The 24514-nt window shown below is 39.0% G+C and overlaps 1 protein-coding gene across 3 annotated transcripts in view; it reads left to right on the top strand.

Moving 5' to 3' along the window:
• The window catches only part of LOC139984753 (PAS domain-containing serine/threonine-protein kinase-like), a 136432-nt gene that overhangs the window by 95218 nt on the left and 16700 nt on the right, over nucleotides 1–24514 (top strand). For all 3 annotated transcript variants that reach the window (XM_071998785.1, XM_071998787.1, XM_071998788.1), the window contains exons 5-15: nucleotides 3745–3953; nucleotides 4474–4644; nucleotides 5943–6083; nucleotides 6846–6980; nucleotides 9145–9268; nucleotides 11278–11352; nucleotides 16361–16524; nucleotides 17477–17645; nucleotides 21194–21248; nucleotides 22188–23161; nucleotides 24273–24457. In XM_071998785.1, the coding sequence (XP_071854886.1) occupies nucleotides 3745–3953; nucleotides 4474–4644; nucleotides 5943–6083; nucleotides 6846–6980; nucleotides 9145–9268; nucleotides 11278–11352; nucleotides 16361–16524; nucleotides 17477–17645; nucleotides 21194–21248; nucleotides 22188–23161; nucleotides 24273–24457 (2402 nt within the window). The remainder of the gene's footprint in view (nucleotides 1–3744; nucleotides 3954–4473; nucleotides 4645–5942; nucleotides 6084–6845; nucleotides 6981–9144; nucleotides 9269–11277; nucleotides 11353–16360; nucleotides 16525–17476; nucleotides 17646–21193; nucleotides 21249–22187; nucleotides 23162–24272; nucleotides 24458–24514) is intronic.

The raw sequence follows: 24514 nt of genomic DNA, 5'->3' as shown, positions 1-24514 counted from the left end.
TAATTTATTGAAATTTCAGTTTTGAAGTTTCATTTACCTCCACATTTTAAACACACATACACCTACCCAATATGTTTAACATTCTGACTGAGGAGGACTCCACTGTTTTTTCCATTGTTCGAATCCACATACCCTGACCTTAACAATACCTCTTAACAAAAGAATTCTTCTGAGGACTTGGTGATTCTTTTCAAATGACAGATCTGAGGACTTTGAATTCCTTTGTTCAAGTCCTCGGTCTGAATGCAAAAACATGTGCACATGCACACACATACATTTATATATGCATGTACAGTATGTACATATGTACATCAGCCAGTTGGGACAATTTCCTAATGCTAATACTTCTCTAAACTGTACTCCAATATCATGCTTCAAAGCACTGGTATTGACAGAACAAACAGTTCCTAACCTTGATCTGATAGCATCATGATATTCATACTGCTCGTACTGACAATACAAGTGCTTTGAAGCAGGACATGACACTACAGTATAGAAAATATTGTCCCCCCTGGGTGATGTACATATACTGTATGTATACATGTATATATATATGTGTGTGCATGTAACTTGAATGTTAGAGGACGTTGTTTTCGTGGCACTTCCCTCCCCGCCATCTGTACCTCTAAAAGATGGATGGATTTGAATCTGATGGGCAATTGGCAATGATTACTCTGCCCCGACCAATTATAAATTCTACGATCAAGCCTTCATTCTGGCCTGAAGATTCGAGGCGGGCAATAAACTTCTTTGAAGCCGGTATCCAGCGCTATTGCTTATTGTGATTTACCATATGAAATTTCCCTTGAGCAATGCATTATGTAACACTAATCAGGAAATAGGGTACTTTGCTATCAGATGATCAGTGATTAAGATACAGTATAGATGATGCATTATAGCTGCAGGTTTTTTTTGTTTCGGTATTAATAAGTAAAATGAAGAAGAAACTGGTCATTGTCATTCAAGTAAAGCAGATCGTATCCCTCAGGCCTTTGGGTCGGTAGTTTGTATCGCAAGTGAAGAGCAATTTGCCGTTGTTTACAGTCGGAGGACGGCAAGATGAATCGGAAAGAATAAATTTATGTTGATTTGATGGTATCCATGAGAGAGTTCTATGGCTCCTTTTACAAAGTACTGTAAAAAGGTATAATGGTCAGTTCAAACGATGTACTTAAAGTGGGACGGTATTAGAATGTCCCACGGTTTGTCCAAAAGGCTGGGAAATGAATTATATTGGAAGTACTTAAAGACTTATCAATGTCACCAACAGGATGTTAAACAAGCAAAATAAAGATAAAGTGTGTGTGTGTGTTGGGGGGGGGGGGCTAAGCTTTGGTATGAACAAGTGATCCACTCTCCATGAGGTACGTATAATAATAATTAAAAAGGGGATATTTTGTTCATGTTTCTGATTTTGCGGTAATTATATTGGTAGATTTTGAGCGTAAGGATTAAGTAATGGAGCTTTTGCCGAACATTCACAATTTAAAAAAAAATTGTTTTACTTTACTCTGTCTGCAAGTTGATGCATGTTAAGCCAGTTAATAAACTAATTAATGCAGTTAACACAGGAATAATTAATTCAGCAATCGGTCTTTCAGATATGTTACATATTGTCTGTGCCAATTTGCACTGGTGATTACCACTATCCATCTCCCTCCTCCTCCTCCTCCTCCTCCTCCTCCTCCTCCTCCTCCTCCTCCTCCTCCTCCTCCTCCTCCTCCTCCTCCTCCTCCTCCTCCTCCTCCTCCTCCATCCCATCCCATCCCATCTCCTCCATCCCATCAAACAACGGTTTGATTTAAAACAGGAAAAATTTAAGGGATATTAAAAGAAAAATTACTGAGAACATCTCAGATAAATTGGAATATAAGATATATATTTGGCCTGCTGATGATCACCACCCCTTTAATAATTACGGATCTGTACATCCAAACACATGCAGGACAAGAGTTGGAAAAGTTATTATACATGTAAGATTCTGTTAGACAAGCATCTTATAATAAACATAACACTAGAATATCAAGGGATGGAAATTTGGTAGGAATAACTGAAAATGTGTGATATAATGTAACATTGCAAATCTTCATTTTTCCAAAACATTTTCACATGGTCTGCCATTAGTGACTGATGTCCTTTAGGAAGTTGGGTTGATGGGATGAAAGAAGTGGAAAAAAAATGAAACCTTCATTCAACAAAATGTGTTGAAACTGTTATATAAGTTTCATATTATAACACCAATATTTACTGGTGATTAACATACATGCCTTATTCTCCCTCTGCCCCCCCCCCCCTCTTCTTCAAGTAATGGCTAGACTAGCTAAGACTAGAAAGGGGAGTGAAGGAACATTAAATCTTTCAATGGAGTATGTATCATTGTTCAATTTCCAATCAGTTATATTCAGTGTTTTTCCTCAGACAACACATATACCCTTTAAATAATGGCTTCATCAAACATGGGGAAAGTGTTGAAAGTGAAATGTGCTTTTGTGGGACCTGTGTCTTTGCTATTTGCAATCTTGGCGATAATTATGAATCTTTTGATATGTCACAGTTTTATGGATTCTAGGCTGCATATATTACTGTACACTTTTTGAGTTAGCTGTATAAACAACTTGCCCATAATTGGTATCAGTAATGTGTGCTTTTGCTAAACTTTGCCTTCATGAGTAGCGGTCTGTTCGTGTCGTGGAGATCACAATTTGACATGAAACGGCTCGCAAATTGAATTTAACGTTAGTACTGTTTACTTAGTTTCTATTGGACGATGACAAGGTCCAAGAAGAAGAAGAAGGCCATTAATTTGTTTGATTTCTGTGTAGTTGTTGGCAAGTATATTTTTAATGGTTGTCAGGATATCGCAAATGTTTGCATTCTAAATATAAATGAAAATATGGAAATTTATGTAACTCATTTTCAGGTTATAGTGAAAGCTCTTCCAACAGTTGCTATAATGGGACATTGCCTTGTATATTTCAGTGCTATACACACCAAAAGATTCATGGTTTATTTTCAGTTCTCTGCACAAAGAAAAATATATGAACACATGTATGAAGCATATACAGTAGATGGGTCAATTCTTCTTCATACTTTCATGTCACGCTTTACGTTTCTCTGTACTGCGATGTCATGCTTCAAAGCACTTGTACTGAGAGAATGAACAGTATGAATATATCCTGTTTGTGTAAGATAAAGGATAGGAACTGTTCATACTGCCAGTATGAGCAGTATGAATATCCTGTTGTGTAAGATAAAAGATAGGAACTGTTCATACTGACAATATGAGCAGTATGAATATCTGTTTGTGTAAGATGAAGGATAGGAACTGTTCATAACTGACAATATGAGCAGTATGAATATTTACTTCACTCCTCTCTTACCTGTCTCCTACAACACTAACGCACATTTCCTAGTCTACCTAGACGCCACAGGTATAATTTTAGCACTGCGCCCCCGGTGACCTCTCCCATAGGTCACCGCGCACCCTCTCTTCCTTCCTAATTTACCATTGTAAGATAAAGGATAGGAACTGTTCATACTGATAATATGAGCAGTATGAATATCTGTTTGTGTAAGATAAAGGATAGGAACTGTTCATATTGCCAGTAGAAGTGCTTTGAAGCATGACAGGAGAGGCACCTAGAGAGTGGTATTATATTAGCATTAATAAGGAAATTGATTGAACTGGCTGAATGCTGTTTTACGATTTTATAATCATTTATTGTTTCTTTGTACCCTGATCAGGAGATGAACTCAACACTTTCAGTTTTTCGACCGGGATTGGAAGGGGTTCCCTGGATAAAGGTGCACCCTCCCCTCACCTTAACATGTCCATGGGTCAGTCTTGGGCCTTTTACAACTTTGTCGGAGGTGGAGAAATGGGTTCGTCTTTCCCCACGACGGTTCACAATCCAAACAAAGCGATACTGACCATTGAAGCACGGACAACCAAGGTAGAGTAAAGGACTAGGCTTTCATGTTTGTTCTCTTCACCATATAATAGTACAATGTCATTAAATAAAGACAGATGTGATGATATCGAGGTAAATATGTAACTCCTGAATTCTGTGTTCTTCTGGATAGCGAAAATATGTGACAATAACTCATACATGTGTGTGTGCAATTGCTTTTGTAGCAAAAGATAATTTGTAATAACTTCATGCACTGATACAACAAGCAAAGACAATTGTTTGCAAGAACAGAAAACACAGATCACCTCAGGAATATTTCACAAGCCTTTTCTTATTAACCAGTTCAGTTAAACAGCCTTTGGTTTGTTGTTATACCTGTTTAGCCTTTTTTATCCGAGGGGGAGAGGGGGGGAGCTTGCTGAGGGTCCCGGTTTAATAGAACCCATAGTAGACTACCTTGTATACCATGCAACCAATAACCACACCCCATTGTCCACTGAAACATCCCAGACAGCCGCAAAAAATTAAAAGTAGAAAACTTGAAATTTTGTTCTGATTCAAGATCCTTGTGGTCAACAAGATGGCCTGCGAGCTCTTCGGTCTGACGTCCGAGGAACTGACCGGGATGAAGATGACAAACCTTCTCTCAATCAAGGATCGCGAGATGCCAGACGTCCTGCAAGAGCATCACCTAGATACCAGCGGCAGGGTAGTCATCGTTTCCGGTAAAGTGGTAAGCTGGACACCCCCCCACGATGCGATTGTCGCACTGGTGAAATGTATTTTATTCTCGCTACTTAAGAATTATAATCCAGGTCTGTCAAATCCCGAACACCGAGGGCACCAAGGCAGTTTTCCAAAAATATATGAAATGACACCAAGGCATCATCCTTTTGTCAAAGTGAACAGGAAATCATGTTCAGAAAATGGAAACGATTTGTTAAAACCGTCTGTGAAACCACTCGCCAAGAGCGTTAGGTGTCCAACGTGCGTATCGCTGGCTTATTTTAGACAACATGTGAGCCCTGATTTAGTGTGATATTAATGAAGTTTAACTAATGTTAAAGAAACATAAGTGTACAGGTCTACGACAACTTGATCAAAGGGACAGGTGTATCATTTGAGTAATTCAGGCCCTCCTTTCCATATTACTACTACCACAGGTGGTTAGTACATATGGTCCCTTGCTTTTCATCTATTAAGTGCGCAGTCTTTCAGCTGTGTTATAATGTTGTGTCATCTCTTGATAACAAGAACAGCTTTCAGCTGGAACCTTATATGCAAATTATGATATGCCTGTATGTTAGATACATCTGTTGCAAAGTTGCTTAACATTGAGAAATGTTGATTATTTTGTTTTGAAGCAGAGTTAATCTCACTGAAAAGTAAAATGTTTTTTTTTGTCCAAGTTATTAAATATTTATTGTGACAAAGAGGGGGAAAAAAGAGAAAAGAATGGTAGGAATTATCAAACTATTTATATATCTTGCAAGTACCTTAAAGGCTTGAAAGTATAAAGTTGTAAACATTTAAAAAATTAATGGATTGGACAATTAACTGACGTCCTGGAGATTATTAAGTATCTGTCGCATTACTACCAGGGCTAATAATACACAATCATGTACACAAATCTTTGCACTGGGAAAATGGAATTAATATGTCACATGGCAACTAGTTGTTCATAGCTTGTCAATGGTTAGTAACAAGGTGAGTACAAGTTGTATGAATTTGAACATGATCCAATACCATATGTACGTCACAAAAACTGGTTTTTCTGTTAGAACCGGCTTTAAAATAAAACACCGACACGCTTTTACTCCAACCAAAACCGTGCAGCCTTAATTTGAACATGACTCACAAAACACTTGTAAAATAATGAAATTTGATTCCTTAAATTCCAAAATGGAGAGAAATTAACTAACTTTATCCGAACGGTACCTTTCGATGGATTTCTCCTGTGTTTTCTTGGGAAACATATACATCACAGCTTGTTTTTTATTTTTTATTTTATTTTTCATCTTCTCCTTGCAGTTTGAAGTACTGGACTCCGGTGGCTTGGTGATCCCTGTATCATTGTGGATGAAGAAAGTGACAGATGATGCCAACCCGAAATGTTTAGTGGTGATGGAACCAGTCGAAAGAACCACCGCCAGAATAATCTTTGACCCTAAGGTACTTAAAATAGCAAAATTGGTCTCAGTGTACACAGTCAGTGTGATTTCTAAGTACAGACTCAGTCTGATCTCTACGTGCAGACTCGGTCTGTTCTCTATCAGTCTGATTTCTACCTACAATTCAGTCTGATTTCTATGTACTCAGTCTGATTTCTACAAACTGACTCAGCCTGGTCTCTATGTAAAGACTCAGTCTGATTTCTACGTGCAGACTTAGTCTGATCTCTACGAACTGACACAACATGTGCGGGATCAGTCTGATCTCTACGTACAGATTCAGTCTCATCTCTACGTACTGACTCAGTCTGATCTCTACGTACTGACTCAGTCTGATCTCTACGTACAGACTCAGTCTCATCTCTACGAACTGACAGTCTGATCTCTATGTGCGGGATCAGTCTGATCTCTACGTGCAGACTCAGTCTGAGCTCTACGTGCAGGATCAGTCTGATCTCTACGTGCAAGATCAGTCTGATCTCTACGTACAGACCCAGCCTGATCTCTACTTGCAGACTCAGTCTGGTCTCTATGTATTATTTCACATTTACTTTGCTTCCTAAGATCCAAACGGATGCAATTCCGGGGAGGTTGTTAGAATGAGGAGAAGGGTCCAGGTGACAGGTGGTAACCGGCCAGTGAGGGTGTACACTGCCTTACAGGTTACCAACTCAGCAGTCAAAAAGGAAAGTGTGATGCAAATTTACCTTGATCACCTTTCAGAAGGACAGCTGTTAAATATTTTACCCATTTTTGTTTACAGGGGACTATTTATCAAGTGGACAGACAGATGGCGACACTCTACGGCTACGAGGATGAACAGTCCCTGGAGGGAATGTCTCTGCAACAGCTCATTCCATCCATCACTTTACCATCAAGCCAGGGTGAAATGCCTCAGGTTTGGGAACAATTGTAAAAAAAAATGAAATTAATATCAGCTCTAAACTCAAGATGACTGAAGGAAATATAATACAACTTTAGGCAATCCTAACATCATGATCAAATCAAAGATAAATATTGATGATTTCAGTCAAATGTTTTAATCTTATTTGCTCTCGTAAATTCAAGGTTTTTTTTCTTCACCAACTATTCTGCCAGATATTTCATTTTGATTAAATTTTGAAGGATTCCTTTTATAATAATGTTAGTCTAGGCTTAAGCCTAACATGTAGTTATTTAAGCCTAGGGTAATATCAACTTTTAAGGTTTGTGTTTACTCTAAAAGGGGGTGCTGGGAGGGTGGTGGACGGAGGGAGGCAAGATTGGAACACCACTGGCATCGCTTATTAATTTGTAGACTTGAATCGCGAAGTAGCATGTGATGCTTGTAATGTTAAAAGCTGATAAATACAATGTTATAGTTGTAGCTACTAAAAGCAGGAATGTGCCTTTCCAGGAAAGTAATGGCATAGCAATATCTATTTCAACATGTGGTCCGTGATTTACAGGACAGCTTGCTGACCTTTCCGTCAGAAACGAGGTAAAATCTTGTTTTTAATTTGCCTTGAGTGGTTTGTGACAAAAGCAAGTAAAAATGTTTCCTTTTAAACCTCTTAGTTAAATTTGCTGTAAACTTTGGCTGAAAAGGTTGTCAAACAACTGCGGAAAAAGAAGAAGAAAAAAATGCTTAGTTTTGAAATGTTTCCTTTTGGGAATGCATCAGAGATGTAAGGAGTCACATCTTTATTAGGTCGAGTTGAATGATTGGAGGCCGCGGAGCGCAATGGCGCGTCCACGGTATCAATTTCACAATTTTAGCAATATGCTTAAAAGAATCTACTGGCTGAAGTCAAGTTCCCCCCTGGTATTTAACTGAATTACAACACACATCAGTTTAATGTACAGGCATATCCGCTAGTCATCAGCAGTAATACAGGGCTTGCCGATTTGTTTGACTGACGATTGAAGCCAGTAAATAATAGCCCAACTTATCCCTATGGGGAAAAAGTTAACAAATACATCACAGGACTGTAATATTGGTCAGGGCAATAAGGAGACATAGAACATGACAGGACTGTAATATTGGTCAGGGCAAATAGGAGACATAGAACATCACAGGACTGTTATATTGGTCAGGGCTATTAGGAGACATAGAACATCACTGGACTGTAATATTGGTCAGGGCTATTAGGAGACATCACATCACAGGGCTGTAATATTGGTCAGGGCTATTAGGAGAAAAAGAACATCACTGGACTCTATTGGTCAGGGCAATAAGGAGACATAGGACATCACATGACTGTAATATTGGTCAGGGCAATTAGGAGACATAGAACATCACAGGACTGTTATATTGGTCAGGGCAATAAGGAGACATAGAACATCAATGAACTTTAATATTGTTCAGGGCAAATAGGAGACATAGAACATCACAGGACTGTAATATTGGTCAGGTCGATTTTGAGACATAGAACATCACTGGTCTATAATATTGGTCAGGGCAATTTGGAGACATAGAACATCGCAGGACTATAATATTGGTCAGGGCAATTAGGGGACATAGAACATCACAGGAGTGTAATATTGGTCATGTCAACTGAATGTAGGTGGTTGTGGCCTTCCACCGCGGCATGTATAGGAATATAGAGCACTAAAAGCAAATCCTTTTACCAGGCCACAATATTTAATTACTGGCTACATGCCAGTTGGTTTGATTCTTCATTTTGCAAGTAGAAAGATTGGCACTGGTATCTTACTCCCAGTAGACATTAAAACCATAATCACATGATAACTAGGGTAATGATTGTGAGTTTACAATTTTGCATGATTTTTGTACCTAACATGAGTATTAACTGTTTCACTATCAGCGAATATGATTGATTTGCTCTCTAAAGCCTGTGTGGTAGTCGATGACTGCTGTAATTCAGAAAGATGCCAGTGGAAACTTCATTTTAGACAGTAGAAACTAGAAAGCCCTAACAATTTTTTTTTAGCAAATGGCTAAAGTTGTTAAACTTCTAGGCCTGGGTCTATAATACTCAGACCTGTTGCTTACTTTGCAATGTTCCCTAGTTAATCCGTCTTCTGGTATTTTTTCTCCTTTGCTCGTATGTTTCCTTTAGGCCGTTAAGAAACAGCAGCTGACAGGTAAAACCAAAGAAGGATATCTATTTCCCTTGAGCATACATATCAAAGTTATATCCATGAAAGAGAGTAGTGAAGACAGTGCCTTTGTGGAAGACACAGGTAACTTTCTTCTTCTTTATTGTTCTTTTTCTATTTCTATTAGCAAGGTTAGAATTTCTTAAATTTAGATCATTCTTTAACCACCAGCGGTTATTATTCATGATCACGTGTACAACACAGAGCAAAACACACATGGAACCATTTTCACAGCGACAACACCACATGTTTTCACATATTTTAGCATATGTGTTCCTGAAACAGATAAAAGTGTCTGGATTTTGCTCCTACATGCGTTAAAGTGTGAACATGTGTGTTACTACCTGTGGCCAACCTGAGAGAATCTATAAATGGAAGACTTAAAGACAATACAAATACATCTTGTAAAGTTCAATGCTATATATAGTTTGCATACTTTTACGTATAGCTGATATCTTGCCACGGATTGCTTTGTGTGCCTGTCTTCTTGGGTTACCTCACCTTTTCTGTCAAACTAGGAGAAACCATGCAGGGAGTCTGTTACAGTGTGTCAAAATCACATTTTTTTCCACACAAATTCCCAAAATCACATTTTTTTTTCACACAAATTCCCCGGGGGTTTTCCACGAGTGTGTATGGAACCTGTGACGCAAGTTCTTTTGTACGAGGATATGTTAACACATCAAAACTAAATTTACGTTGGATTTATTAGGTTGAGTCGTAGATCGTAGAGACCACAACTGACCGTTATGTTCGTGTTTACTTAAGCGACTGTGTTTTAATGAAATCTTGGACATCATACTAGACGTGACCCACTGACCGACTGGCCATTGCAATCTCTCCCTCCATGTATACACTCCAGGAGTGATCTTGAAACGACTCTTTTAAATCTGGAGTACTCCGAGATGAAGTACTCGATCAAGTACTTGGGGAGTAAGATTCAGAGCCGATGGGATTGATTTTTATCTCTGCTTCGTATTTGTTTTCATAAGGATGTAATGAGAGACCTCAGCCTTTGGAAAGGCTTGTAAGGTTTTCAACAGAGTATCTTGAGAGAAGTGTGTGCTAATTATGTCAGTAATAGAAATAGTGATTTTGAACTAAAAACTGATGACTGTGTCACAGAATCGAACGTTCCTTAAATTCCTTCGCTGAAAAGTGCACATCTTGCTGCAGGTACTAAGGTTATTAAAGACAGACAAACAGTGGTACTGTGATAGTCTGTACATCATGATGATGAAGAAGTTAATAAAAATCTATTTCCATTCTGAAAGATTTGCTAAATGTAAAATATGAATTATTGATGAGAGTTAATGGGACTGCCATCTTTTCCAGTGTGTTTCATCATTGTGACATCCATGTGGAGGGGGGGGGTTGGCTCCTTCAGACCTCTCTACATGGAAGCTGGCTTCAATAACCCCAGGGCAACACTCCCTCCCTTTATAAAATATTGTATCCTCTGCATGGTGGGCATGTCCTTAAAAATTATAACATAATCCCGACATATTCTGATAGCTATTGAGGGTTACTTGTACTTCAATGGAATCTCTGTCATGTATAAAGTTTTTGATTGGTGACAGTTGGGTTTAATCTGACTTTATTTAAAGACTAACTTGTATTCTCATGCAGCCATGATTTGTTCCACCCGATTCACAGTGTTCATATTGAGTAGCAGTCCAGGAACGGGCAGATAGGGTCAGCAGTAGTGTTCCCAAGCATTCAGTAGCCTCTCTCCCCTTCCTCTTCTTTCATTTTCACTTTAAGATTGACTGTTGTTGCATGGAATTCTGCCGACAAAAGTCAAAAATTCTTTTTGCAAAGGGAACGTTTGTGTCTTCAGATATGGACATCCCTTTCATGCATTTACCCTGTCGTCTTAAATTTGTTTTCCTTGTTGAGATAGCTATTAAAGGTCAGGTATTGATGGGTAAAATAGTTACAGGTTTTGTGAGCTTGGATTATTCTCCACCACCTATCTCCCTACCTCCCCCCCTCCTCCCAACCCCAACCCAAAAGAGATAACAGTTCATAGAACATAATCTGCAGAAATGACATTAGCTGCTACATCTTTGACATTCATATTTCTCTTTCAGATTTCAATCTTTCAACCAAAGTTCACAGCCGAACACCTGACTTGTTAAGCTCTATATCAGACACCCAGCAATCTGGTATGTATATATGTCTATGTAAAAAGCCTGTGACAAACTTGTATTAATAGTGATAAGACTTTTTAGTGTTCATAAAGATTGGCATATTTGCAACGTGCACTTCAAAGTTTAGAGAATCTTTGTGGAACTCTTTAATGCAGCTGTTTGCATTTTATACTCCATTACGAAAATACACTAGAATAAAAACAAACTGTTTGTTTGGTTGTAGTGTTATTGCAGATTAGTCGAGAAAAGTGAGAAAAGTAAACCCCTTAGCTCTGCCTGACATGTTTGTGTCACAGTTACATCCAAATCAGTCCTACTTTGCCAAATGGAATCGATTTGAATCTCTTTGGTTGAGAAAAAGAGACAATTCATAGCAACTTGATAGCATTTTTCAGAGCCTCTGGTATAGGATGTGTTCGTAGTTGATACGTAAATTTATTCTTCAAACTCGGATGAAAACCCAGAAACCTATCTTAAAGGAGTTTAGAATATGTTCATGTTTGCTAAGGGCTTCCTTTTGTGTGTGAGTGTGTGTATGGCTTTATAACATAATTTTTTTTTAAATTAGATAAAATTCTGCATGCTTCTTCTAAAAGCTGCTTTAGGGTAACAGTAGTTTCATCTTTCTTGTTATGTAAATGAATCGATTGTCTCTTACAACTAAACTTTTGGGTTTTCTTTGCTCTGTCAAAATAAGTTTTAACATTTTTTCCATTATTGATTTACTTGTATAAACAAAGAGCGTAATTTTTAATGAAATCCATTCTCTGATGCTTTCTGGGTTTTATTGATTGAAACTGTACTTTTTGTCACTGGTTACATCGTAGGGCAAGGTACTGTTTTGACTGACCCATGTCCTTCCTCCTCCGCCCCCCCCTAACAAAGCATTGGTTACCTAGGGAATGCCACCCATTAAGGGCAATTGTTTTGAATCCCGTTATAGCCAAGATTTAATCCTAAATTTACTCTTTCAAACTTTGACTTAAAATTCACTAAGTCTAAGTCTAAATTTTCAGTACTGTACAACTTAAAGTTCATTGATAGTGGTGGTGATGGTGGTGATGATGATGATGGTGGTGCTGGTGCTGATGATGATGGTGGTGATGATGATCGTGGTGATCATGGTGGTGGTGTTGATGGTGGTGATGATTATGGTGGTGGTGGTGATGATGGTGATGACGATGATGATGGTGGTGGTGGCTATTGAGGTGGTGATGATGTGATAGCAGTGGTGGTGATGATGTGATGTTGGTGGTGATGATGATGATGGTGGTAATGGTGATGATGATGGTGGTGGTGATGATGGTGGTGGTGATGATGATGGTGGTGATGATGGTGGTGATGGTGATGGTGATGCTGGTGGCGGTGGTGATGATGTGATGGTGGTGGTGGTAGTGGTGATGTTGGTGGTGGCGGTGGTGATGTGATGTTGACGATGGTGGTGGTGGTAGTAATGATAATATGTGCTTGTGTCTACTCTGAAGAGCACTGTATCAGCACAAAGAAAAGAACAACCAATAAACAGACACAAAAGCATATCATAGAAATTTCAACAAAAGCCTTAGCTATTAATTAAAATTTTTAGTTTTGACTTAAAAGCAGCATTTTAGGTTGAGTCGTCGTTTTTCCTCAATTTTTCCGTGTCTATCAAGTTTTTATCATAATACAATCACAAAAGACAAAACTAAGACTTTCTCATACTTTTTTCCCCACAGCGAACGTTAATTAGCAAGTAATTAAGGCTTTTATATGATTCTGAGAAAGTGTCTCCCTGACACATCGAATCATTTAGTATTTATCACATGCAGCTCTACAAAACTGCCTATTCAAATTCAACCAATCAGTGAAGAGATGTTTATGTATGACTTGGCACTAAAAATAGACTCATTCATTGGCATGGTAATCCCTTGCTGCAAAGCACTACTTAAATCTCCACATGGCCTAGCCAATTTGCCATATTGCATTTCCTTGAGAGACGTTACTTTCCTCTCCTGAAAAACGTTATTTTCTCCCATGTTGTTAGAGGAGGAAACTAAGGTTTTTCAAGAGAAGAAACTAACGGGTCCGGAAACCAACGGCCCCCATTGCGCTACACTCATACTCATACACAATGCACAGCGTGTACATAACGTTATTCAGGCCTAACCAGTGTAAGTCACACACTAATAGGTCTGATTGTACTACAGTAACTAGCCTATGTAACACCGAGTAGAGTGATACAATATCGTTCTCGCGAATGTTACTTACCGATCGGGTTCTTCTGGTTCCATGACTTTCTCTCTTATGTATCCTTGCTGTTTTATTTTCGTGGAGCGACGAATTTTCTTGGGTTTTTAGGGCAATGTATGCAATGAGATATATGGCTTAACTGTCCCTTTGCGTGGTACGTACATCTCCTCAGCTGATTTTTGTTTACTGTTTACCTTGCTATTCAAAGTACCTTGTTCGTTATACATATTCACAAGGTTCCTATAAGTGGGAGGAGTCTATCGAAGTCAAAGATTCAAAATACGAAAATCAGAAAATGTCATTTTTTTTGCACTTTGAAACTTTACAGTTAGCTTAGTTTACGTCATTGGTATAGTATCCTAGTATTGCAAAATCTCGAGAATCAACTTTAAAGTAGTGATACTTGGGGCCAGCCTGATTTCAAGAGGTGATTTATTTCAAATATGTGGAGCATCATCAATGAAAGATGTTTCCTCCCCACATCTATCTGCTCGGCCTCTTTCAGGAGAGAAATAGGGTAGGAAGCCAGAAGAAAAGCACTTTGTTTTCTGAGGAGTTTATAGCAAGTTGTCTTATTGTATTATCATTCACTGCCCTGAGTTGTCAGTTCAATTTACCTCTCATCAGCCCTGCCAACTCCGATGGGTTATCACAATTAGTATCCCACTTTTTATGGCGACCTCACGCAAATCTCCTGGCAAAGTCTGATATCATAAATTTTCCTTCTATAAAACTCCAATCAGAAATGGGCTGGCTGCGCATATGTTTGTAAAGATAACCCTTGGTCAAAACAAATATCAACAACATTTTGCTAGCCTACCACACTTTTGCCAGTAGTAGCAGCAGCAGCTGCTGTACCCTTAAGGCTAGCCTCTATTCTGTATCAGATTTGTGTCAGTTTTTTATCGCCATCATACAGGCTAATCACCAGCAGGTGGCGCCTCTTTGGCAATAACAAAGTCCTCTGCAGCGTTGGCACGGTACATTTAAAATCTTGATCCCTTCTGCTGGGGAGGTTAATTGAGGTTGTGCAAATGTGAAAAATTGTAGAACGGGTACCATTGCGCCATATCGCTTTTAAAGCAAACAATTTTGAGTTTTATTTTGTTCACGTTTTACTACGAATTTAGGATATGTTTGAGGAAATATCTCAAGAACTTTTAGCTGCATAGCAAAGCTGTATATACTGTATCTATAATAGGCTCCAGAAGCAATTCAAGACTGACTCTTTAGGCAACAAAAATAAACAAGCGTCATGCTAACCACAACAACAACTGAAGAAAAGTGCAAGAAATATAGTGAAAATACGTTTCATAAGTTTGACTTTTCAACTTTGGTTTCAAATTAATGAAGGCTAAGTAAAACGCAGAGAAGAATATATCGTTTGTGTCCCTATTATCATTGCGAAAACTATAGAACAGTGTCTCAAAGTTTGAGACATACTGGGAAGGTTTTTTGTAAAATTTCTGAAAAATAGCTTTTAGCTATAGCGACCAGAATGATTCAATTTCACTGTACCCCTTGTCTATGTCTGTTTGCATCCTTTAAGTGGGTCACTAAAAAATAAGCTCTTGTGTAAAACTGTGAAAGCAAAAAGAAGAAACAAGAAAGAGATAAAGAAAAAGAACAGAATAACCCCTGGAGGCTGTCATCTCAGGAATCTTATTGCAGTCTCTTTACTGATAAATGTAACATCCTCCCTCCTTCTCATTCGTCTGTCTTTTGAGGTAGATCTTTCCCCCTTTGGTCAATTATCGATTAAAACAAAGAAACTGCTAGGTGCTCCAACCCTTGTATTCCTGCTCTCTCGCCAACTTTTTTGCCCTCGAAAGCAAAACAGTAGCAAGAAACTGGCAATTATTTTAAAAGGAGTTAGACCAGGAAATAAGCCTTCACACCTCTAGGCTATTGCTACTTTTTTTCTTGCCGGTTCATTAATTGAATTGTTTTATATGTTCTCGTTAAGACAGAACTGGGGAGGCTCTGAGGCAGGCATCTGCTTCAGTGTGTAGTTCACTATATAGCAAATGGTAATCGTGTGTTTGTGTCTGCCTGCGTGTGTGTGTGTTACATCTGTAAGTTTTGGTTAAAATGAAATCAAACTGTTAGCAAACTGCTTATCCACTCGAGAGCCTGTGTAAGAGAATGTGTAAAAGTAAGTTGGCCTGACGTTTCGATTCTAGCAGGATCTTCTTCAAAAAAACAAACAAAAAACCAAAAATTTTGGTTGTGTAAAACATCCACGACTGTATTTAATGGATGCAGAGTGTTAGTTGTCTATGTTGTAGCATCCTTGTTTAATTCCATTACATTCACATTCTGATCTGTTATGAATCTAGTTTTATCTGATTCCGTCAGTCTATGTTCTTGTTAAGAGTTTCGGTGTATAATAAGCTATTTGATAACTTGGCAATAAACCTTTCCATGATTTTCTTGTTAATATATATGCCTTTATATTCAGTGATGGGATTATAAACTGCATATCATGTGTCCTATCAGAGATAACAGGGTTAATATTGTCAGGGGCCTGGTTAACATGGTTTACCATGGCGTGTAATCTTTCAGTGAGTTCATACTTGTTTTAACATTGTTCTATCAAAACCACTTTGATACGTAGGATGGCCTGGAATTCACATAGATGTTAGGATATATTTATACATAATCACCTATCGTACCCTCCTTGATTCCCCCCGCCCCTCCCACCCCCCACCTCTTTGATAGAGCAACATTTCTACAGTTGTTGCTACAATCTTCGCTGCTTGTCGTTCATTTCTCGAGTACGTATTCTACGCAGGTCCCTTGGACGTTGGCGATGTCACCTACTTCCAGGCCAGCCTGTGGGTGTTCGCAAACATCAGCGGCATGATGAGCTTTCTACCCGACGGCAACATTCACAGCATCAACAACAATTTCTCGCAGACGATGTTTGGCTTTACCCAACATGACTTGTCGGGTCAGGTAAGGGCGACATACATCCTCCCTCGGGAGCATATTTTCCAGCTGTTCGAAGATCCGTTAGTCATTTGACATTTCTGTCGCAGCATCATGTCTTTACTGTTGTATACTGTTGATAGGAGAATGAATGTGAGCGGGCTTGGGAGATGTATCGACGATCCTTCTGGAAGGAGGTAATCGAGACTGCCACCGTCAATATGGAATAGTAATCCAAGCCGTCGATATCGCTTGATTCTGCACCCGCTGCGGGAATGATAATCTGAGTGTTTTGCATTTTGGATACGATGGAGTTTGGGCTGTACTAATGTAATCGTTATCATAAAATCAGTTAAAAGACCAGGATATATTTACAGACAAAAGGTCTATAAACACCTTTACATTTGTGCATGGGTGTTTGGTTGTTTCGCGATGCTATATCGGAAGAATTATATCCACCCCGCAGCGTGAAATGGATAGTATAATTTAATTCCATAAAGTTGACAAAACATGAGTTCAACATCTATGATTAAATGGAATGTTTGCAATCTTGTTAAACCCTGGAGGATTTAAAAAGTGAGTGGTAGGTTTTAGTTTAGATACACCGACTTTAGGAATAAGAAAGAAAATTGGAATTTTGCTTCTTCATCAGAGGAATTAATTGTACAGGAAGGTTGTCAGTGATGACTTTTTTGCTGACTTTACCTAACATTCAGCTATTCATGTTCAGTTGTTCAGTAGGTAATTTTGACTTGGTTACCATGGTTATTCAGAAAGGAGTAGATATTCATGAAATTTGGGATCTGGACAGTCAATTCAATGTCATGTTGAAGGGAAAGTCATCAAGTGTAATGGTGAATCATTTGTTCTGTTTAAAACAGTTTTTGTTGACCTATGTGTACCAGCGTAGTTTTTACAAAATGTCAACGAGGCACTTTCGACTCGGTCGGTTATTGGATGTCGTGTTTTCATTTCGCAGCCGATCACAGAGCTCATTCCAAATTTTTACGATCACCTGGACATCATAGACGACAGCTCCATGCCTCTCCCACCTCTCGATGACGAGGATGAAACCGACGAGGACGATCTTCCCACCAGCAGGCCCGCATCCTGTTTCCCGGACGTCATCGACAAGGAATCGCCCGAAGGTGAGGCCAATTGTATGAGTGCGTGTGAGGTCAAAGCCAACAAATGATAAGTGGCACAAGTCTGAGTAATTGACGTCTGCCCGAAGGCCGAAAAGTAAAACGTTTTGCAGTATGTTTCTGTTGCTGTTTGTTCAAATATTGCTGATGTACGTAGTAGTAGCATCAGAGAAAAATTTTCTTGGGCACATTACGGTGCTCTCAGAGTTTGCTTAGAGAAGTAACGTTGCATCTAAATGTAGGATAATGAATAAAAAAAACTATGCAAGATCGTCCATCATGTCATCACCATTGTAAAAACACTTTACTTCACATCATCAATAAAACTGCTTAAAGAAGGTACCTTTTATTTCAAAACTGGTTTACTGTTTTGTGGACCATAGGCGTACGGGACCATTCCAGTTTGGGGGGGCAGAACTTTTTGTGCCCGAAAGTTCCCGTGACACTATCTAAGCGGAGCGCCACCATCGGTTGGCGCGTAGCATACAAGAAAATTTTTGGCACACGATTGCCAGGAAACGGCACTTCTGAGGCCTTGCAAGTTGCATCTAAACATTCTTTATTTTATAATTTAACGTTTTAGAAATTTACACTTCCCCAAAAATTTGGTAAATTAGAAGAAGAAAAAATGGTAAAATCACTTTGAAGGGGAAAAATGGGACAGTATATTTTTTAAGCTCCTTTTTAGTTACCTTATTTATCATTTTAACACAGTACTCAGCTACCTCCAGAAAAACATACATTGTTCAACGACACGTAGGCGGGATAATGTCGCTATGTCGGGTGAGACTGCAATTTGTCTCACAAAAAAGTATAAAATATAACAAAGAATACGATAAACCTGTACTTCTAGGCTTGTAGGCACTCCCCCCCCCCCCACCATCCATGAAAAAGAAAATGTTTCTTATATACACTCATGTTGGGGATGTCCAGGTCAAGGGCGGCGGAAGCACTTTTAATCTGGGGGGGGGCACCGACATTAAAGGGCACTTTGCAGAAATTCGATTGGACTGATGCATGCCTTATATTTAGTACCCTTTATAACTCTTATTGTATTATCTTATTTGTGTAAACACATCACTCCATCAACGCCCCCCTCCCCCCCAAAAGGAAAATATGCATACTAGCACTGCAATATCCAATGCGCAAATTGAGAAACAAGGAACAAGTTTTCTTTTGAGACAAAATGTGGTGAAATCATGCTAGTTGCTAATGTAGGAATCTTCCGAATTAGAGTTTTTTTCTTGTTAATATCTTAACAATTTTTTCCCATTCGAAATAGCTTTGAGTTTGACCTACAGAAATTCATTAAAAGTCACGGGCTTAGTCAGGATTTGCAAAGTTGTATGCACGACTATCTAAGCGGAGCGCCACCATCGGTTGGTGCGTAACGTACTAGAAAATTTTTGGTTTTACAAACCCCTCAGATGGCCGGAAACGGCCCTTCCCGAGTGTTCATTCTGGTTCCCTGGCCTCTTGCTAACTTGAGGCACCTCAATTTTTATGTAGAAAAAAGGCACAGTTTTAACCTGCCCCCTGTGCCCCCCCGGTTCCGCCGCCCTTGGTCCAGGTATACAATTGACTAGTTAGAAAAAATTGATCGTGCAAAAAGCGTGGTAGCCCAGATGAACTGCGCTTACGGTGGTGTTACACGTAAATATTCGGGCATCATGATGCTAAATAAAGAAAATCATGGAATTGTCGGGCAAATATTTGAAAAAGATTCAGGCAAGCTACTGCATATTTATGTATATATATATATATTTCCAGAGGACAAGAAATTCGGGCAAAAGTCCTGAAAAATTCGGGCAGCCTAAGAGGAGAAAAAAAAAATATATATAAAAAATTTTTTTCTCCTCTTTGGCTGCCCGAATTTTTCAAGCCTTTTGCCCGAATTTCTTGTCCTCTGGAAATTTGGGGGGCAGTCTGCCCCCCCTGCCCCCCCCGCCTCGTACGCCTATGTGTGGACAATGTTGTCTTTGGAAGTCCTACAGTGTGTGTCGAGCATTTGGCTGTCTTCCACAGACTACACACCACATCTTTCAACATAGGATGATCTTGTTACATTTGTTGCACCATTTTTCCATCCCTTCAGACATAATTTCGTTTTTTAAGCTGTCGGCTTCTTATTCCTACTTTCCATTTAGTCATTATCCTGTTTTGTCTGTGTGTAAACATGAACATTTTTGATTTTGTGTTAAATATTTTTGTTTCTTTACTGAACAAACTGTTTCCCATTAACTACTGTGGTTTTTCTCACTGTCATAGATATTAATACACTTGCACATTCTCTGTAGCAGAGCCATATGAAATCATTCATCCAAAAAAGACTTTGTCTCCCTGGGACATAAATCTATTAAATTAAAATATTGACTAATTAATCTCTTTGAGTGAAATTATGAACCATGCGTTAATACTAAGAGCATCGACTGTAAATGATGAATTGAACAGTATGTAAAGGATATAGTCAAAATTTGGTGGAAAAATGGACTTTAAAATTTGATATTAAGACTTGCAGCTACCTGTTTACGGCTGTGGTGAATAATTGATTGGTTTCATGGCAAGCCAGTTGACAATCGCTTTACAAAGGCAAAAAATTTGGAACATACTTTTATTGATTTTTCAGGGATGGTAAAATGTTATGCCTTGGCAGGCAAGAGAAAAAGCCAGTCTTGCTAGCTGACAGGGATGAAGTGATCCCTTTGCTTCAAGGAATTATTGTATTCAGCAGGTTTAAAGTAGTTTGCTGTTGAACAGTTATAAATATTGGTGTTTAAGCTGGTATTAGGGTGAAGTGTGTATGAATGTTACTTTAAATTCTTAGAAATTCTTTGTAACTTGGGCAATATGGAATGCAAAAAATGTTGGTTATTTTGTAAAGGATGATAATTACTAATTTTTGAAGGTTTCTTGTTTAAGTACCTTTGTGGCTGAGGCTGTCAAAATTCAGGGACATGTCCCAAAATATGGTTTAACAGTGTTCACCCTTTCTGGGGATGGGGAGGGTCAGGACTTTGTCACAGTTTTGCATTTTCACTCTTGCCCATCTGTAATCATCTGTGATTTATACATTTTCATTAGTTGTGGAAATAATCTAGACAGGATCAAAATTGCCTAAAAAACTTGTATCTAATGACACAAATTTTAAGCAGTCTTGCTCAACAACAGGAAACTTTTTCTGGGGGGGAGGGGGGGCGGGGGGTCACCAAAATAGTTAGGTACAGTATATCCAATAGAGCTGGTCTTAGTACCATTTTAAAAATGGAATATTTGTGATGACTAATTTTTTTTTCTTTCAAATAAATCAAGAAATAGATGTCTTTATCACCGTGTTTAAATGCTGAACAGACAGATTGTGTCACATCTTAACGATGATTAATCGTTAAAAGAACCATTTTTTTTTTAAAGTATTTTATTATTCCATCATATTGTTGGAAGTCATTTCAGATAACAAGAAGAAATTAAGAAACAGTTTGAAAATTTGTTTACTTGAGCGTAAATCTACCGCTTCAAAGAAATTAAAATTGGATTTGTTCCATTTGCTCCATCAGAATATTCTAAAGAGAAGACCGTGGAGCCTCTCGAGGTTGGGGATGTATTTGACAGGTGAGAGAGACAAAAAAATATGAAATATTATGATCGGAAGGAAACATGAGAAACTTGCGGTTAAAATTGGAACAGTCGTATATTTGAAGTGTCTCCTCTGCCGATGGAAATCGGGACAGATTGTAACCTGCTGTGAACTTATAAGAAAAACACTGAACCAGTTTGATGTGGTTTCCTTTTCAAAGGTTGCAACATGCGCTCGAAACAGACAGACAATTTCATCTTCTTCCAGATATCTGCAAGAACATGACTAGAAAAAAGGGATTTTTTGTATCCTTGCAACAAACCTTGATGCACCAAATTGTGAAACGTCATGCTAGAAAGGAGACAATTATTTTAAAGTGAAATCTAAAATTGCTCCAAGTGATTGGCATTTTTAAGAAAAATTTGTAAAATCATATTTGAGTTAAAGCCATTGAAATGATTTGCGCAGTTAAAAATACACCATTGATTGTACACAGATTTCTTCTGTGTGGCTGCCGATATGTTGACTTTGGTTTTAAACTTCAGTGTTGCCCCTTCCTCCCCTGTCCCCTCTCCCAGACTCCCTCTCCAAACATCTTGGCACACAACTGTGTTAGACAGACATTAATGCTGAACATTAGACCGGTTTGTTTAATGTACTTTTGCATCATGCCCTGTCCCCTTACTTCATTTGATTTTGTCTAGAAACCAGATATATGATGGTAATGACCTTGAACGAGCAAAGAGCTCTTTCAAAAATATTCTAATTTTCCATGTCATATTTATGTATTCATTTCTTAAATATATTATAAAACCTTTTACCACTCAATACAGCAAGACAACCTTCTCCGTCTGTATGTTTAATTTGTCAACAGACCTTTGTCTTTCTTTTGTTTTTGATAATTACAGCTTCATCTTTCGTTATGCTTTTGATAATTAGAGCTTCACCGTTAGCTTTTTTTTTCTCTTAATCAGACCTTCAACAGGAAATCTCCTCCACGAAGCTGACAGGATTGCAACCAACAACAACCAATGTCCCGAATTACGAACGACCAGTGCATGCACCGACGACCTGTTGAACAGCGACCCCATGGAGAGCAGGACGGCAGCGCACAGTCCGATGGTGAGCGTATCCACCACCCCTCCTGGGAGTCACACCAGTCTGGATGTACTGGTAGGTAATCCGAGCATCCAGGGGAGTATAGGGAACCTCTCGGCGATCTCTGGCCCAGACGAGGTAGACAGGACATCCGTCTCGGGGTGCAGCGTCAACGACGACGACATCGGTAGACAACGAGTCTGTTTCACCAAATCCAACGACCTAGGAATCCAGCCGTTCTCGAAGGAGAAGCTGAGACGACACTCGGACGGGGTGTCTATATCGGTGAAGAGTCCTCCGGAAGAACCGCTCATCAGGGAAGCCCTGATGAGACTGAGGATGGACGATCCCAAGGACGGCGAAACGGACGGATCGTACGGGATCGATCTACCGACCACGGTCGACCATTACTCCGACGTAGAGAGATGGGCCTACCAAGTGAAGCATCACTTCAACATCGGCGGAGATGGGGAGGACTCGAGCAGAGAGGCGGCGAAGGAGAGCGACTCTGGGAACGATCACACGGAAGACACGATCAAGGAAGTAGACGAAAACGAAAACAAACATAAGGAGAATGGTATAGCAGGGGGTATGGATAGAGGTGACAACAGGACAACTGAAATTATTGAAAGGCATGAACTCTCTTTAAATTTGGATGAGACTCCGAGGAAAGATTGTGAAGGACTCGATGATACCGATGTGAAAAAGATTGATATATTACAGGGGTTGCAAGGTAGGATAACCTCGACGCCTGCCAGCAAGCTACCCCGTCAGTTTTCGTTAACCATGAGTACGATACCGGAGGGAAGCTTTCAGGGCCAGGGTAGACATAGAGATGGTAATTTATTAGGTGAGTCCTCTGCCTTCACGCTTTTGTTAAAGCAATAAATTCAGTTCTATTGTCTTTATTATTTCCGTATTCCTTTTGTTCTTTGCCTTTTGTTTTCCGGTTCACTGTTGTTCTATTCTAAGCCAGTTTGGTTAACTCACAGTGGGAAATTTCCATTGGAAATACTTTATCCACATAAGAGGAGAGCTTGTGTTAATAACTGTGTTTTTGTAATTGTAATTTGAATGGATTAAATTGGTTTTGATTATTTTGCCTTTGGCAGGCAAGTAACCGAAGCTGGTGAGTTGTTGTGTGTGTTTGTGTATGTGAAGCCTGTTTTTAAACACGATACTTAAAAAGTGCATGTCGGGTGAACTTTAATACTTAAGTATGTTGAGATGTTTTAGTTTTGTGCAAGGATCCTATAGAACTTTTGGAGTAGGTCAAAGGTCACGAGAGGTCATGGTCCAAAAACCCTGTAGACAGGATTAAACTCAAAATAGGACAACTTTGGCTGAAAATTATATTTGTGATGTAGATATTCCTTGTTGATCATAAGAACCCTATTGAAAAATGGTGTGGGTCATAGGTTACTTCAAGGGCAACATAATGGAAAGTCTGTACACAAAACTTGTAAACTATCTCTGATGTACTTCATCATACCTGGTATTTGAATCCATGACATTGACAACAAAGTCTGGTGGGGTTTTTTTTGTATTTTTTTTTGTGTAGGCCAAAGGTAGTTTAAGGTGAGCAAAAATCTGAAAACCTTCCATTTCAAAGTAAAGAAAATGATTGGGTATGTGGATCCAGCATAGAGTGTAAAAAATCCTTAATGTTTTATAGGTCAATAGGTTGTTCAAAGGTCAACATAGATCTAAGTCAGAGTACATTGTAAACACAATAATTCCACAATTAGAGGTCAAAGAATCTCAGTCTTGCTATGTGGATCCAATTTACACAAAGTAAGAGAAACCTGACAGAGGTCATGAGTCTTTCGAGTTTAACAGAGGACAAGTCTGAAGTAATTAAAAGACAGTTCTTGAGACATTCAGTTCCTCTACTACTTGTAACGTTTGCAGCAAAGGAAACCCCAGTCATTTACAAATGGTCTTGTTTTTTCGTTGTGTAGGTATTCTTTTCCAGATCAAAAGGGTGGAACTACAAGATGGATCTTGCCTGTATTGCATGTGGATGTCCAGGGACCCCTCTGACCCCGGGGAAGGGGGTCGACCGACCTCCAGCATGGCGTTTGCCTCCACCATCAATAGTACTGGTAACTTATCAGCCGGCAATAATAACAAGTCACTTGGTCAGGTAAGACATTTTAGACAACACCCAAGAAGAATAGGGAAAAAAATCTTTCATCTTATA

Source organism: Apostichopus japonicus, chromosome 17, assembly GCF_037975245.1.
Source record: "Apostichopus japonicus isolate 1M-3 chromosome 17, ASM3797524v1, whole genome shotgun sequence".
Classification (NCBI taxonomy): domain Eukaryota; kingdom Metazoa; phylum Echinodermata; class Holothuroidea; order Aspidochirotida; family Stichopodidae; genus Apostichopus; species Apostichopus japonicus.
This window is presented reverse-complemented; position numbering and strand designations above follow the sequence as displayed.